This window comes from Asparagus officinalis, chromosome 5, assembly GCF_001876935.1.
Source record: "Asparagus officinalis chromosome 5, Aspof.V1, whole genome shotgun sequence".
Classification (NCBI taxonomy): Eukaryota; Viridiplantae; Streptophyta; class Magnoliopsida; order Asparagales; family Asparagaceae; genus Asparagus; species Asparagus officinalis.
The window spans coordinates 96,488,693-96,506,553 of NC_033798.1; the positions used below are offsets into that span (position 1 = coordinate 96,488,693).

A 17,861-nucleotide genomic window follows, 5' to 3' on the forward strand; every position below is an offset into this window, starting at 1 on the left:
AGACCATTCCCTTGACTGAGCTGCCAGTATGATAGTGCTAGGGATTTCATGGTCTTGGGCATACTTCTCCAAGCAGCTGTCACGTCCCGCTTCCCAAAATACCAGAGAATCGAAAAGTGAACAAGCCAATGACGTATTAGATTGAGGAGAATAAATAAAATTAAACATTTCTTCTCAACCTAATACGCTAAGCGTCAAAAAATAATACAATATGAAGTCATATGTCCCTGATCATAATTAGCAAGAATATAATAAACAACTCAGAATAAATAAATATCATATCATAAATGGAATAACATCCGAGACATAAAGTTTGGGTCAAACATGCCCTTATTACAAAATAGTCCAACAAAATGCTGAAGAGATACAAAGATACATCATCAACGGAAATAGAAAGAACTACAAAAGTAAACTAGGACCATCAACTTATAAAAGAAAAACTAGGCTTCGACTTCTTATTCTGCTCTGTCTACAAAGCACTCCTGGTGAGGATACTCGGGCTCTGGCGTATCTCCAAGTTGGATCTGTCCTTTCTCTAAGTCTAACGTACACCAGAGAAAACATGTGTACGTCAGCGTGTATGGCACACGGTAAGACCCCACAAAAGAAAATAGAACGGTCAAATGACCAATGCAATAACCGATGCAACAACAAAAATGATAAAAAATACGTGTAACTGGAAATCTAACAAAATCAAAATGCGATCCACTACTAAATCATGATAATCATAAGGCCAACAGTATACAATAACAGGGTCGAGTACTAGCCATCCTAAAAAAACTCACTGGTCCACATCTCAAATAGGTCAAGGTTCACATTTTCGGATAACTGACTGTTCACAATCCTCTACGCGCATCTAATACCGTGAAATGATTCGGTAAGAGGACTATACGCAATCTGATTTCATCCTAGTCAAAACTTAAGCAAAATTCAGGTGACGAAATGATTTCACTGACTACGTGCGGAACGATTCACGGGCCCAACAGACTAACCCCAGTGCGAAACGATTCACTGGTGCGAGCCTGGAAGATAATCAACAACCACATCCGATCATGCGAACTAAGACTTTCCCACTCGAACATCTCTTGTGTTTCTAGGTCTATACAGATCACTGGTTCATCCCTTAAGTTGGTCAACACACCCACACATGTCACTAAGTCCTATTCATGACGCACAATGCCACTAAGTCATGAACTACTAATGGTTCTCAAACACAATATGGAACAATAAATACAGCTAATTCTATGCAAATAAAACATAGTATGTCACGTAACTAAAATAAGAATCATGGAATCGACAGATGATTTACACATAAAATATCGTGATCAACAACCATCACTTACATGACCATAAACTAAATTAATTCAAAATATCTTTTTTGCAAAATGAATTCCTTTTAAATTATCTCTCACCATAATTATTCTAAAAATAATCTCTTAAAATATTCTTTTTGATTATTTCTTTTCTATATGCACATTAACCTTTCCTATTTTTGAAATTATTTCTTTTTATTTAATATCATTCATCAAACAATCCCACGTAGAATATCAAATGAAATACAGTCTAATCTATGCATATATTTAATTAATTCATAACCGATCAAAAATTATAGTGAATAACAATTGGGAAAACAGGATCTTGCACATAATTAATTTACAACAACACAATAATTGACACGAAACTAAACGAGAATCAGGAATAGGGATCTTACCTCGGGAATATTGTCGAACGAATCAACGTTGACGTGCGAGTCCGCGACGAGCGTCAGTGTTGGGGTGCTGGCGTGGACGGTCGGCGTGCGGATCTCAGCCGAGAGGGTCGGATGTGGGGCTGCCGGAGGAGATTGCGGGGCATGGGATGAGAGGCGGCCTCGCACATTTGCGCTGGTTGCGGCTGCTGGGTTCTGTCAGGGCGGGTGAAGGGTGGTGAGGGGTTTCGGTCTGCTTTGAGGCTGGCGGAGGAGGAGTAGGGTGGCGTCGCACGATGAATTGAACGGCCTTGAGACGATGTGGGGCGACGGGGTGGTGGATGGGGCGGATGAAAAAAAGAAGTCACAGTTGATGAAAGATATGGTATCAAAAAAGACATGTAACACGGCTTCCCCAAATGTGAGGAGCTTATGGGTTCTCCACAGTTGTTATCCTTTGATCATGCTCACCGGCGTCTCTCCGAACTTCTAATTTTTAGATTCTAGCCTTGGATGTGCGCACGAGGTGGCATCCATAGATCCTGAGGATACTAGATGACAAGGAATCACTCGACAAGCTCTATCCAGGTTTCCTAAATTCCTATGCAATGGATTGCAGGATGACAGTTCTCCTCGATACAGTGATCCAAGAAGATGCGAGGAATTTTGAGAACAGATCATTTTATACGTGATACCACGGGATGGGTCTCCTGCTCTCCAAAGTGGATAACGACGTCTTTTGCTTTTCACAAGTGAGTAACTTCGGCAGTATATACCAGCTAGGCATTCGTGTTCGAAACTGCGACTCAAGGCAAAAAAGTGGAACACTCATTTCGAGAGGCAAGGAAATGCTACCAGAATGTTTGACTACTGGATTGCAGAAACTTTTCCTAATATGGAGACACTAGTTCAAATATAAATCAATTGCTCCCATACGCATGATTCTGCCTTCTTCCTATCATCTCGTGTGCTCGCAGATTTTTTCAGAGTTTTTCGCGAAAAGCAAGTAATAATCCTCCTTTTTGGTACAGTAGGGCAACGGACAGCCATTAAGCCTGAGCATGCAAAAGGCAAGGATTAGCTGGCATATTTGCACTTAGCGTTATACCAATGCTGTCCATTTTATAGTTGCATAGAACGGGGGAAGGCGCCACGCGGCTATTAATGTTTCTGAAGGCAGAAACTATCAGTTTACATGAAAATTGTCCCATGCTTCAACTCCAAGATCTTAGTACTGAAGCAAGAATTGAATAGCTTACCCTTGACCTCGATGGGTGGCCAGCTTTTACACAAAATTCCCATTGGAACGCGGGAAACAGGCAGATGGTGGATTTGGGATCTGCCTTGCTTCTAGACAGTAGGTATGAGACCGGTTTGAAGGCATTGGAAACTTAATGGCATATCCAAAGTCATTTGTTTTGGCCGATTTTTTCGTATCTTGTCGGGGTGATCCTGAGAGAGGGTTGCGACTAAATTTTCGTAAACTGGACAGGAAAGAGTATTTTTCAGTTGCTGCCAGGAAGAGATGTAAGCTGGCATGCCCTGAGGATGGTTATCCAATGGACATGGGTAAGTTGGATATTCGTTTATGTACAGTTTTGTTTAAGGAAAATGTACTTTTCTATGATTTCTAAGGTGTATTGCTAAAAGATGCCACTATCCCGATAAGTTGACTCTAATATTGCAGCGAATTATGTAATTTTGACCTGTTAGTATATAAGTAGGTGACATACTGCGATTGTACCGTTCATGATCATGACGGTAAATCATTTATGTTCTTCCACAATGATTTGTTCAGTATAGCGTTAGATGCAAATTAGATTATAATATCGTGAATTGACCTCCTCTAAACTTGCATTCTAGATCCAATGAATACCACTCGGAAGTTAATAAGTCTCATCCTTACCTCCTCGCCATGGAGTAGCTGTTTGCACATGATGGGGCCCTCTTTTATCTGTTGGATTGTGGAGCACGTGAGGGGCCACAACGTTGAAAAGCAAGTGAAAAGTTTTTCTTGTGGGGGCCACGAGACTGGGAGGGCCACGAAGAAAAGCAGGAGAGTTTTTGAATTTCGTAAGGCCTACCCGATTGCCTTTTTGCCAGCTATATATAGATGATAATCTATCATCTAGAGTTTTTTGTGCAAGGTTAGGTGGCTGTGCAAGGGAGCACGTGTGAAGCTAGAGGGGAGAAAAAGAAGCAGCGGCTGATTTTGTGAGAAAGGACAGAGGGTCAATCAAGGAGTTGCGGCTTCGTGTGAAAAATTAGCGGCGGCTGCAGAGGGCTTTGTGCGGAAGAAAAACACAGCAGTCCTTTGAGGTTTTAGCATCCCCTTTTGTGAGAGGTTTGAGAGATTGTGTGAGGGTTTAGATTATGAATGTAAACCCTATTTGTATTCTCCCTCTCTAATAGTAGATCTCCCCCCTCCTTGCCCCGTGGACGTAGGCAATTTGCCGAACCACGTAAAATTGGTTGTCTCATTATTGGTGTGATTTGTAATAGCTTGTTTAGGATCCCTCGACAGGTCAATCCTAGAACTGATGGGAGGAAGAGCTGATATCTCACTTTGTTGAGATATTTTACTTTCGGTTCTTGTTTCCTTTGTGAAACAGGATTTTCGTTGTGATCTAATCTCTTGTTGTGCACCTTACGCACTGGAGGTGCTGTCGAAATTTTCGCTACGCATAACAAGTGGTATTAGAGCTCCCGGTTGGACTTGGGAGCTTGTTCGAATGATTCACTGTTGAATTCTTATTTGAAGAGTTAGATCTACAACATGGGTGAAACAAGCACATCGGGATCGTCTCTTACGAATACGATACATAGTTTGAGCATCAATAACATGAAGATCGATGTTCCGAAGTTCGACGGCAAGATCAATTTCGGTTTGTGGAGGTGTCAGGTGATGGATGCGTTGGACGCTCAAAACTTGGAGGAAACTCTTGAGTTACAAGAGAAACCTGCTGATATGAAAGAAAAGGTTTGGAAGAAGATGAATAGTAGGGCGTGTGGAGTTATTCGGTCATGCTTGACGCTGGATCTTATTTATGATGTGATGAACGAGACGTCGGCGAAGAATATGTGGGAAACACTCAATGAAAAGTATCTTACTAAGAGCATTGAGAATCGGCTTCACTTGAAGAAGATGTTTTACCAGTTCAAGATGAAGAGGGGAGTTTCCATCAGGGAGCATGTTAATAACTTCACGAAGCTACTTTTTACCAGTTCAAGATGAAGAGGGGAGTTTCCATCAGGGAGCATGTTAATAACTTCACGAAGCTACTTTTAGACATGGCTAATGTGGATATCATGGTTGAGGATGAAGACAAGGTGATGTTACTTTTGTGTTCGTTGCCTGAGGATGATTATGGTACCTTTGTTCTCACTATGATTAATGGAAGAACTACTGTTAGCTACAAGGAGGTGACCTCAGCGTTGGTGAATTATGAGTTGAGGAAGAGTGTTGATGAGTCCTTCGAGAAGGCATCGGGAGATGAATTAGTAGTTCAAGGCCGTGGTTCAAACCGATGCAGGAGGTCGCAATCTAAAGGTACACATCGTGGGATTCGTAGGAATCAGTGTGCTTTTTGTAAAGAGGATGGACATTGGAAAGCTGAATGCCCAAAGTTAGATCGAGCTGAGAAGAATAAGGGGAAAGTTGTACAAGCTTCAGAGGTAAATGTTGTCAAGACTAGTGGCAACAATTCGGATTCGGATTCTTTAGGCTATTCGTTATCCGCACTACCATCAGTTTGTGATGCCGACTCTACGGAGTGGATGTTGGATTCGGGTGCTTCTTACCACGTTTGCTCTATGAGGGATTGGTTTTCCAGCTTTCAGAAGTTGGAAAGAGAGGATGTTGTGCTCATGGGTAATGGACATGCATGCTCTATTGATGGTATTGGTATCGTTCGGATTAAGATGAGTAACAGAATGATTCGGGAGTTGGATGAAGTGAGGTTCATTCCACAATTGAAGATGAACATCATTTCACTTGGAGCTTTGGAGGCAGCAGGCTATAGGGTGACCTTGGTGGATGCACGTTTGAATGTCACATTGGGGTCCATGATTGTGGTGAAGGGCGTCAGAAGGAAAAATTTGTATTATTTGCTCGGAAGCACGGCGATTGATAGGGAGCTGACGACTTCATCAGATTCGGCTAGACTGTGGCGTTGTTTGATGCTGTGTTATTTGATTGGTAATGTCGTGCATAGATTGTTAAGGAGTGCTTTGACCTGCAGTTTGAAGTCCTGTGAACCCATTGGTATGAGCAAGAAGACCGAGGTGGAGTTTGACACTTCTATCCATCATTCGAGGGGTCTTCTGAGGGGTGTTCATTCAGGCATTCGGGGGCCTTCCAAGGGAGCATCATTGGGAGGTAATATGTATGTAGTTTCCGTAGTTGGGGATTGTTCTAGGCATTGGTGGGTTGCAACCAAGTCCCGTTAGTGTGAAGTCCTAGAAGCCCATAACAGATGTAGGAAGTGTGTTGGAAAAAAGGTAACTCGACGTTCTGATTATGGTAGGGGTTCTTTCTGCGTTTGTACCGAGCTCACGGCAATAGAAAACACTTCATTAGTGTGGAAACTTTAAGGCGACGTGATGAGATAGCAGATTTGGGGAGCTGTTCCTTTCTGGAGGAGGATTGGTGTTTGATGTCGAGCATTAGCATCGGTGTGTGGGCTACAACATGTTTGGGCCATCTTATGCATAGGTTGTCGACTGCTGCATGTAGAGATTTTAGATCTGGTGGAGCTGCTTTAGATTTTGGGTTGCGTCGAATGTTTGGCTACCCAGCACTTGGTCACATCGTGGATGTGAAATTTGATCCGATAGCACATTTGGGAGTCAGAGGCGTGTTTGATAATCAAGTATTGGCTTCTGACTTTGTTCTGAGCAGATATGTCACGTTTGACTCTCGGCAGGTGGAGAGTGGTGATCAGATCTTTAGGATATCGCAGCGGGTGGAGAGTGATGCTACTCCACTTTGGGTGGAGACTCCAGATCATACTGTATTATTTGGGATTCCAGTTGATGTGACACAGATTGGGAATCATGTTGTTTCGGATGCAGATGATAGTTTGATCGTTTTGAGTGCAGCTGATAGATGCAGTTTGGATATGGTCATTGGTTCCCCTCATGTGGAGGTGTTTGAGGCCATTGGAGGTGTTATCAGCCGCAGAGTTGATGATATTGGAGAAGGGTTGCGAACTCTTCTAGTGGATTGAGGCATTTGGAGGCCATTGGGTGAACTACGTGAGACTTGATTCCTTGGACAAGAGGATATATAGGCAGTTATTTATGATGCAGCCGATTTGGTGAGTGGATACCGACATTTGTAGAGTGTTTGCATTCTCATTTGGGTCTCGACTTGTTGTGGATTGAGTCCGTTGTCGTGAATTGTTTTACTTCGTACTGGACGCAACAAGTGAGACATTTGTTTTGGTTGGTGTCGACTCAGTTTTGTAAAAAAAAACTTTGCCGAGGTGGAGAATTGTTGGATTGTGGAGCACGTGAGGGGCCACAACGTTGAAAAGCAAGTGGAAAGTTTTTCTTGTGGGGGCCACGAGACTGGGAGGTCCACGAAGGAAAGCAGGAGAGTTTGTGAATTTCGTAAGGCCCATCCGATTGCCTTTTTGCCAGCTATATATAGATGATAATCTGTCATCTAAGGTTTTTTGTGCAAGGTTAGGTGGCTGTGCAAGGGAGCACGTGTGAAGCTAGAGGGGAGAAAAAGAAGCAGCGGCTGATTTTGTGAGCAAGGACAGAGGGTCAATCAAGGAGTTGCGGCTTCGTGTGAAAAATTAGCGGCGGCTGCAGAGGGCTTTGTGCGGAAGAAAAACACAGCAGTCCTTTTAGGTTTTAGCATCCCCTTTTGTGAGAGGTTTGAGAGATTGTGTGAGGGTTTAGATTGTGATTGTAAACCCTATTTGTATTCTCCCTCTCTAATAGTAGATCTCCCCCCTCTTTGCCCCGTGGACGTAGGCAATTTGCCGAACCACGTAAAATTGGTTGTCTCGTTATTGGTGTGAATTTGTAATAGCTTGTTTAGGATCGCTCGACAGGTCAGTCCTAGAACTGATGAGAGGAAGAGCTGATATCTCACTTTGTTGAGATATTTTACTTTCGGTTCTTGCTTCTTTTTTGAAACAAGATTTCCGTTGTGATCTAATCTCTTGTTGTGCACCTTGCGCACCGGAGGTGCTTCCAAAATTTCCGCTGCGCACAACATTATCTTTGTCATCAATCCCCACAATTCAACAGTGACGTACCATGCCGATACTCATTCCAAATAAAGAACACAAGAACTTCAAAATTTTTGATATATACTAGTTTTCATGCCCGTGCAAAGCACAGGTTGTTTTATAACTTCACTTTCTTAAACATGTAAGCAGATTCATTAATAAAACTAATCATTAATCACTTAGTATTACTAATTGTTAATATTACTAATAAAACTAATCATTAATCACTTAATATTATTAATCATTAATCACCTAATAATAATATTAATCACTTAATATCACTCAATATTACTAATTATTATATTTTGTATGCTCATGGAAAATGGAAAGTTTTCTTTCACTGAAAAAAAAGATAAAAGATCTTTGTAGGATAATTAGTCTATGTGCAATACTAACATCTATGGAGATAGAAATACATGTGCAAGTAGGGAATCTTTAAACTAATTTGCCCAAGGAGATTATGCATAATCCTAAGCTTAAATTGCCTCAATTAGTTTTTTTTTTAGTTAAACTTTGAACTATCAACACTTGTTTCTTGTAGAATAACAGAAATTAAATTATCTTTAGAACTTTTACTAACATCCATCTAGCCTATAATGTCAGAATCACCTTAATTTGTTAACAAACAATCCAGCAAAAACTTGGTCACGGTCTCTTCCTCAAGGCATGCTGGAAACCCCCTTCAAATAAAAAAAATCAAAGATGAAAACATGAAATAAAGTGACTATTTTTTTGGAATCGTCATCATATTATTACTACTTAAAATGAAGAGAAGTAATGAATCTTAAATTCTTTAAAGATTTGAAACAAAAAAGATATTAGTATTGCACATAAGTTGACACCGAAGTTCCAAATACCCATAAAGGTGATGAATGATTTGAAACAAAAAAAAAATTAGGAAACTTGTTTGAAATTTGTACACCGAAGATCCAAATTCTTGCAAATGAAAGTACCAACAAAAACTACACCCTTTTTAATTTGTCATCGAGATATGGACATACAATTGCAAATCAAATAGGAAAAATTGTTAGCTGACCTGAATTGCAAAGAGGAAAAACTGCAGAAAGATCATGATTCAGATCTCCAATTATCCAAAACAATGAAGGATTATAAACACAAATGTTCACTCATAACCGGTGCAAAGTGACTATACTTTGCATGTGTCAAAAATAAATTTACCTCAAAAGACCGGCGTGTCCAATGTTCTGTACGTCAAATTTATCCTATCTTAAGAAGGAATCTAAAAGAAAGATAGAAAATACGTGTCCAATGTTCTGTACGTCAAATTTATCCTATCTTAAGAAGGAATCTAAAAGAAAGATAGAAAATAATGGATCCCCATAAGGAATTCACTCAACTGCGGCACATAAGCCCAAAAGCAGAACAAAATGCATACACAAAGTAATAAATCAATTAAATTCATCAACTATAAAGTTGTCAACCACTCAAATTTAACATCTGATAAAGATAAAGAACGTCTCATAAATATTGGATTTGGGTCTCTAATAGATTTGCAATTTTGTTGAAATTTGTGAAACAAATGCTAACTCATGTATCTGCATAGAAGCAACATTCATGAAAAAATAATCATGTTTGCTTCGTTTTCGACTAAGGTTTCTGGAACACTTTCTGTTTTCTGTAACAAAAATATGGTTTCATTTAATAGATTGTAGACAATCAGCAAAAGCTAAACTTAAAGTATCAAACCAAATCAAACTAACATTGTGGATTATCTCTGGAATACAATCTTGCCATTGCTCACTGCACGAACCGAGCAATCCTTCGGCCGTTTCTTCGAACATTACTTTGCGATCGAGGTAGATGAAGACCTACCATCAAATTCAATCTCATCACAAAATGAATGATTTATATCTCAAAAAATTTGCAAAAAGAAGGCCCTTTACTCACCTAATGCCCCGGCAATTCTTTTTGATCCCTAAAATGAGATTATTAGCTTCATAACTCATCGTCTCTCGAACCAAAATCTTTTTAGTCGAAGAGCCCCGACACAATTTCAGCTTCAAATCAATCTAAAATCAACAGAAAATCATAAATCAAAAAATTACAAAGCATACAATTTGAAGTAAGTTGTAGTAAAAATGAGCAGTTCTAACCATGTAAAAAGCTTCATCCAAGCTCCCGCCAGACAAAAAATCATAAATTAATAACTTAGATGACTGTGAATTGCAATACCCACGTAGATTTACCAAATAACGATATTTGTTTAATACTGCCCAAGATCTCAAGTTCCCTATCAAAAAAGCGGTCAAGACCTTCATTTGTCTTTACTATTCTTTTCAGAGCAAAAATATTGTCATCATCCATATCTAGCTTGGATGCAGTTCCAAAGCCACCAGAACCAATAATATGTTTATCATTCAAAGTCTCGAGCTTCTTGAGGATGTCTTTTGATGAGTAAGGCAAGTCCCCATGAAACATAACAATAGATGCACCTGAAAAAATAAGATATATCACCAAATTGCTCCCCGAAAAACATCAAAATTCAGACTTTAATCATAAAAGAAAAACCAAACCTACTTCAGATCACAGAACCCATTATAAAAAGCGAGAACAGAATCAAAAGCCTTAACCAGCGAAAGAAGCGAAGAACACCTCCCATCAACATCACAACCATCTGCAATACAAAAAAATTCAAACCCTTCATCATAATCAGGATCGCGGCATGATCCTCTGCAGTAATCAACCGATTCGTCGCCAAACTGAGTAAAATCGAATTGCTAACAATCAACAAATGAAACCCTAAATCAAAATAAATCAATCAAAGAATGTTATATTCATGCCATTTTCTTGGGACGTAGAGATCGACGACGGTTCTGTCTTCGTTCTGCATCTTTTCTCTGGATTCAGAAGAAAATCGAATTGTTAGGGAAAAAAGATTAAAATTTTAGGTCGAAAATAGAAGGAAAAAGGGATTGGGTGGTCTTTGAAGGAGGCAGCGGGGGATTGGGCGGAGGAGGGGGAGGAGGAGATGAGGAAGGAGACCTCGTGTGTTCAGGGAGAGGGCAGAGAGGGGAGGAAGGGGGGAAGTGGCGAGGAAGAACCGAAGAATCGTGGGTGGGAAGTTTTTGTGCAAAAAAGTGATGGCGGAACAGGAGAACGTGGGTGAGTAGTTAAAAGGAATGTGTTTTTTTCATTTATAGTTTTTTTATAAAGATGAATTTTAAAAATAAATTTGTTATGAATAATTTGATTGGTCCAGATCAGAGTTGCTGTTCATAGGAGCTTTTTGAGTGTTCTCTTTTAGTTAATAAGAAGTAGATAGCAATCATAGCATGCATCCTACGATCGTCAATCATAGACATGATTATTCGTATTTCCCCTGCTTCTTTCCTCTTTCTCCTCTCTCTACACATCCTATCAAAATCAAACCAAAAACTCAAACTCCCACCGGGCCCACTCAACTTCCCGATCATCGGAAACCTCCAGCAGTTCTGCCACACTCCTCCGCATAAATTCCTACGCAAACTCTCCCAAAAACACGGCCCTTTAATCTAATCTACCTCAAGCTCAGCACAATCCCAAAAACACGGCCCTTTAATCTCTACTCATCCTAGTGATTTCGCGACGTTGTTTTCGCTCCCTACAGAGACCAGTCGAGAAATCTCGTTAAATTTTGGTGGCTTCGTTTTGATCAGTAAGAGAAGAAAGAGAAGAAGAAGTCGAGAGAATGATTAGTTCGATATGGACTGTGGAAGTTAAAATTTGAGCGAGGAGCTTTTCTCTCTTGCGAGTAATATTCTATGTAGAACTGCGTTAGAGAAGATATATTAATAGCAAACAGGGGGAAGAAATGGTATAGATGGCCCTGTACCTTGATTAAAAAAAATCATATAGAAAGGTTAAAAGGATAGAAACATTAAGGCACAATGCCTTAACATTTATTTTACCATTTTGTAGAATACATTTGCTGCTGGACGACGGCAGAGCTTATGAGAAATCCTGAAAAAAAACTCGAAAATGAAGTGACGAGTCTCACCGGAAGCAAAGGGAAAGTAGAGAAGAGCGATCTCGATCAGCTTCGCTACATTAAATCAATAGTGAAGAAGTCAATGAGACTATATCCACCGGTATCAATGCTCCTTCCAAGAGAAATTATGCAGCATTTTACAGTCAACGGTGAGAAATTATGCAGCATTTTACAGTCAACGGCTATGACATCCCACCTAAAACATCGATGCATGGGCGATAGGAAGAGAAGAAAATGTTTGGGAAAGGCCTGAAGAGTTCAACCCAGAAAGATTCAAGGGTAGCCTGATTGATCTTAGAGGCCATACTTTGAGCTTACACCATTTGGTGCAGGACAGAGAATTTGCCCCGGACTAAACTTTGCGCTGTTTATTACAAATTCTTACTGCAAATCTATTATTGATGAAGTGATGCTCAAGGAAGTACGGATAAAGGCAACAAGCAAGCATCATGGAAACATGAAGTAACTTACTCGACAAAAACTATGAAATTATTGCAATGTAAATCAAGATGTGAGTATCATTTAGGACCCTTTCAAATATCATCAATGCATCTCAAACTATCACTCATAATCTATAACTTTCCTGTAGCACATAATATCTGTGATAGATACCAAACATCAATGAACAATTGATGATTGTCTTTTCCTCAAGAAATGTTATCATTTTATCCAAGATACTACAACAAAATCAGCTATATCAAAACCCTCTAGTCCTCGGAAAATTACTTGATATCCAACAAAGATAATAGAAAAATTCTGCCTCACCAAGTACATTATCAGCAAGATTACAAACTTTCAGGACCAATAACACTGACAAATCAAGAAGAAAATTGAACTGCAAATACTTTAGATTTCTCGTCTCTAGCTAATGGTTCTAAGTTTAGTCAGCATCAGAATAAAGAAGATGCCAGCTCTTTTACATCTGATACCACTTGGTCATATTCGGACTGAAGCTTCTGCTGCACCTCGGATTCTAACTCTCCCTTTGCTGGTTTTGTCGTCACAAGAACGCAGCATGTTGGCCTCTTGGTGACCCCCGCAGTTGCCAGTTCCTGCAAAAGAAGAAGAAACCTGTGAACGAACAGAGCAGAATTTAAATATCTACTGATTCCTTATTCTGATTATTTATAAGTAGAATAAATCTTGGGGCACCAAAGTTTACTACAGTTTATTGAGGGAGTAGTTATACTAGGAGCTATATCAAAGTAATTGCAGGCACATATCTTCTTTCATCCTTTGATGGTGTTTTCAATATTTATGAGAACTTGTCTTTTTCAGGTGGAAGGAAAGATCTTAGATTGACTAATCCCTAGATTCCACTAAGCAAAATGGTCAGCGTAAACGCACTTTGTGAAGTAAATGAAGAGGTTGACGAGAAAGGAAAGGACTATATTGAGACAGGGTCCTGCCATCGATGAACCAAGAGCCTCTCAGATTTAGCCAAAAGTAGAAGATAATGAAAAAGCTCATGCCGAGCCACCCTGTTATGCAACAATCCACTTTTCTGTTCTTAATAATTAGTCTTGCAGAATCTCATTCATATCTTTGGTTTAATTAAGAAAATGTAGCAATCGTTATTTTAAACATTATTAACCCTTTCTGTATCCGCCAATTTCCTCCTCTTACATCTCACTCTGTTGATTCTTCTGGCACAAAAACATTTCATCTGGTGTTAGGTCCAAGACTTTAAAGTATATATCTGACTTACATAGCAGTTAAGACTTTTCAAACTGTAGCCTGTGAAGAATATTTAATATTCTTCCAGATAAGTAAACTAATAGATAATAGAGAAAGCAGCCAAACCTCCTTAGAAGAGACGTAGAAGTATGGAATATCAGCTTCTTCACATAATATGGGGACATGTGTTATAACATCAATGGGAGAAATGTTTCCAGCAATAATGCACAACCTGTACACACCAACAAATTTCAGAAATATGTGCAATGAACCAATGTTGTCAATGCGCGAGGCACAAAGCATCTTTACGCGCACATGCACAATGCGCAACAAATTGTGCGCGCACGAGTAATGCCAGCCGCACACTGCACATATAATTTTTCAAGATATATAATCAAGCACGAAAGAACATGTTTAGGAATTCATATAAAAAATATGTCAGGATAAATAATATCTTTCTACAAAATCACAATATAAGGTGTTAATTTCTAATGCTAACACCCAACATAGTAGCAAAATTCATAAAATTTCAGATTAAATGTCAAATCAAGACTAAAATCCAAGCAAAGGATTAGTTATGATCCTCAATTGAAGGCCACTAAAAAGGCCTAATCGATTTATTTTGCTTTTTGGGATATGGATTATCGAGTATAAAGACTCGATTGAAATGTTAACAGACAGAACTATATGAGGTTATGTATTACATGCATCCTACACAAAGTCAGGATGTATGCGAGGCACAAAAGGCGTTGTTACATCAGATGCGGGGCGTTCGCCACCGCACCACATTACAAGGTGCATGAGGCGCAGTGAGGCGTGTGCCTTTCAAAACACTACAATGAACAAAGAAATTCCATAACATCCTGCCAAAATGTAGCTGTTAGCTTATTTCTAAGAACATTTACTTATTAACATAACTTGTACTTGGGACCTATTATAAAGTTCAACAAATTAATAATATCAGCTTATCAACAACCACATGCAGATCTCAATTCTCATTATTGTGTCTCTTTGTTACTCATCTTAATAGATTAAATAGTTTCCACACTAGAAGCTAATGTGTTGAGGGAAAGCCACTACAAAGGTTAATAAATACATTTCAGCTAGAGGTGGTATGTCTAGACTCGAGTTTTTTAAAAAAAAATCATGACTGTGCGTGTTATAAAGAAAAATCAAAACATGAAGTTAAAAAAGGCGAAAATAGAGATCTTCAAAGAGGCACAACATTCATTAGAATAACATATCCATCCTAATTGTTATGAATAATTCAATTACATTCAGAAATGAATACAAATTAAGGTATAGAGTTTGAAATAATTTTAGCAATGAAATGACATAAATAGGAAAGAACTGAAGTAATGACCCTAAATAAGGTGATTATGTAATGTATGTAAAGTATCTCTCACAACTTGCATAATTATGTAAATAAGGTTGAAGAAATGAAAGTCCATTTCAGAACATACCCTCAAAAGGCGAAAATAAAATAAACATGTCAGCTTGATTGAGTGGGATGGCTGAGACTTACTTAATAACAAAAAATGCTAAAAACATATCAAGTATAAAATTGTGGTTGAACACCTTGAATGTCTTTCAATCAATACATCAGATGTATATTCTTCTTAGCATGATACTTTTGTATTACCAATTATCTTAGTAATATATGAACTAACAATACATCATCTTTCCATATTGGAAAGATCAAAGTTTCAATTTTCACATATTACACAGCAGATAACATAAACCCTCTCTAGTTAAATAATGATATAATTATTTGGAGTAGATAGCGAAAAAGAAAACCAACCCTTTGTGACCTCGGCGGATGCTCTTAACTACTTCCTTTACACCTCGTTTAAGGCATTTCGATTCAGCAGCTGAAAATTAGAAACGTTCGATCTGTTAATCCCCAAATACCCATATAACAAGAGTATAACAATTAACAAGACAAAGAAAGATCTATAGAAATAAAAAGAATTGAAAAAAGACCTGATGGTAAAAAAAAATGCTGCACTAGCCAAACAACAAATAATATTGCACATGTATCTATCCATACAAGCCTTAGGTATTTAAGGACAAACATTGGTAACATCAGATCAGAAGTGCAGAATAAAAACAACCGGTTCTTAGACTTCATAGGATGAAATGAAAATTTCAGCAAATAACTAAAACGCCGATAAGTAGAAAATCCTAGATGATAAATTTATGCACACTACTCTCTCTTTGCAATAAGGCAATCGAAGACTTGTGGCTCTACGAACTAAATGTAATCTAAAGAAACTCTTTTTCATGATCAAAATCTCACCTTTATAGCAAACAATGCCATGATATGGAGAAGCCAATAAAGCCGTACCACAGAAAACCAAATAATCTCACAAAAGTCAGTCCCTAAATCAATAAGACGGCAAATAATATACCTTTCCTCACGAGCTTGAGGCTTTTCTTAGAAAGCTTTTTCCCAGCGAGGGGCTTAGCAATGGGGGCTAGAGCCATCATCTTCTTCTTCTCCTTCATTGACTTCTCCGTCTCGCTATCGCTCGCCATTTCTTGTTTCTCTCTCTCTCTCTCCTCTCTCTCTCTCTCTCGCTCTCGCGCAAGGATTTTGGGAAATTTTTTAGGGCGTGGGTTTTCTATTGAGCTAGGGTTTTAGAGGAGCGTAGAGACATGGGCCGGGTCCAGAGACACCGGATCTGTGTTTCTTTACTACAAGAGGCCCAATCCTAGTGTTGTAATAAGGCCCATGGACTACCAGGCTACCTCCCAATGAACCAAAGTGCAATAGAGCTTAAGCAGGGGTAAATTTCGGGAAATCTCTTTGAACTTTTGGTTGATTCGCACAAAATGACCACGGAGTCTAAAAATTAAGGTTAGTTATACATAAGTGATATTGTCGACTATATTAGAGGAAATTTTAATGTTGAATTCATTGAGAAAGATGCATTTTCATTATATTTTCTCAGACAAAATCTAGAAAACTATGGGTATAGCAATGTGCTCTTCTTATATTATTCTTTATCAGGTCTAGGGGGTTTGAGAAAATTAAAGACACATGATAAACTATTTGAAATGCTTGAGCAAGCCAATAAATATATAGTGGTAGAGATATTTACTGATCACAGTGTTGATATACCTGTTGAGGTGGACGTACCATTGGAGAGTGTTGGTGAACCATCATCATCTATCCCTAATCAATCAGAATCTGCCAAAAATCCTAAACCAACTCAAACCACTCCCAAAAGGACTAAGAAACTTGGGTCAAGGAAAAAGATTACACCTAGAAGAAAAAATAACCCTATTGTATCCCAAAAAGAAATGCAATATCCTAGTCCACCACATGAAAATCGAGATCCTATTCCACCATATTAAGAAGTTGATGAACTTGATGTGAGTGCTCAAGCCAATGCATATCCAAATCAAGATGGAGAAACAAATATGAATGCAAATGCTAGATATGCTAGTAAGAAGTCAGTTGATTCTTTTGATAGTCAAGCTCAAGAGGCTTTACATAGTGACAATGATGAGTTATTTGAAGTAAGGAAAATAAATAAGAAGCTTTTTGCTGATGTAAAGGGTAGAATTGTTGTTGAAGCTGGGGTGTTTTTATCAAACAAAGGTGAAGGTCCTCATAGGAGGGTGAAAATGCACACTCCAACTGACACAAATGATGCACCAAATGCCACAAATAATGCACCAAATAAGACATAAACTGATCCACCACTTATTGGGTCAAGCCCGCAGCTTCTGAGGTGACATACGCTGGGTTGATCCGGGCCAACTTTGAATTCAGTTCGAGCCAAAGCTCGGGTATCCGCACTAGGAACACAACCCAACCTGTCCCACTGACCGGTCCCATTTGAGTCGAGCCGACTTGATAAATCTAACCCACTACTTTTCCTCTTCTTTTAATTTATTTTTCCTTATTTTATTTTTTTTACAATTTTTAAAACTTGATTTCGATGAATTTTGCCCAATCGGTAGTGATTTTGTTGCATTTTGCGGAACGTTTTGGACTAGACCTACTAATTTTCTGCTTGAAACACATACACATTTAACTTTGTTATTATTTTTTAGATTACTAAATAGTTACTAGTAGTTAGATATATAGTTACTACTTTACTAAAATCTAATATCATTGTGGAGATTGGGTGCGAGCTAGCTTCTAGTCACAGTCAGGGTACGGGTTTGATCCAAGCTAGGTTAGATTTGTGAGCCGGGTTCAAGGTCAAGCTTGGATTTTAGAAATACATCTGTACCCAACACACTTTGAGAA

The 17,861-nt window shown here is 38.8% G+C and overlaps 1 protein-coding gene and 1 long non-coding RNA gene across 6 annotated transcripts; both read right to left on the reverse strand.

Moving 5' to 3' along the window:
- LOC109840281 lies at nucleotides 306–10,727 on the reverse strand. Of its 5 annotated transcripts, XR_002246850.1 has the most exons (6): nucleotides 10,467–10,727; nucleotides 10,047–10,385; nucleotides 9,841–9,962; nucleotides 9,654–9,761; nucleotides 8,542–8,612; nucleotides 306–541 (listed from the first exon to the last, which is right to left on the reverse strand). It is a non-coding gene; the product is annotated as an uncharacterized LOC109840281 (long non-coding RNA). The 5 variants fall into 5 exon arrangements; XR_002246849.1 differs by lacking the exon at nucleotides 8,542–8,612; XR_002246848.1 differs by lacking the exons at nucleotides 306–541; nucleotides 8,542–8,612 and adding an exon at nucleotides 9,401–9,568.
- On the reverse strand, nucleotides 12,500–16,205 carry LOC109840282 (H/ACA ribonucleoprotein complex subunit 2-like protein). Its single transcript, XM_020408854.1, has 4 exons — nucleotides 16,009–16,205; nucleotides 15,399–15,468; nucleotides 13,724–13,829; nucleotides 12,500–12,972 (listed from the first exon to the last, which is right to left on the reverse strand). The coding sequence occupies exons 1-4, from the start codon at nucleotides 16,133–16,135 to the stop codon at nucleotides 12,811–12,813; spliced, it is 465 nt and encodes a 154-aa protein (XP_020264443.1). The 5' UTR covers nucleotides 16,136–16,205; the 3' UTR covers nucleotides 12,500–12,810.

What these genes read in the sequence shown, in the direction of transcription:
- LOC109840282 (XM_020408854.1), bottom strand. Translation starts at nt 16,135, where the DNA reads ATGGCGAGCGATAGCGAGACGGAGAAGTCAATGAAGGAGAAGAAGAAG. An exon ending in ATCCGCCGAGGTCACAAAGG is followed by an intron (nt 13,830 to 15,398) that starts GTTGGTTTTCTT and finishes TGGTGTGTACAG; the next exon opens with GTTGTGCATTATTGCTGGAA. An exon ending in TCTACGTCTCTTCTAAGGAG is followed by an intron (nt 12,973 to 13,723) that starts GTTTGGCTGCTT and finishes CTTCTTTTGCAG; the next exon opens with GAACTGGCAACTGCGGGGGT.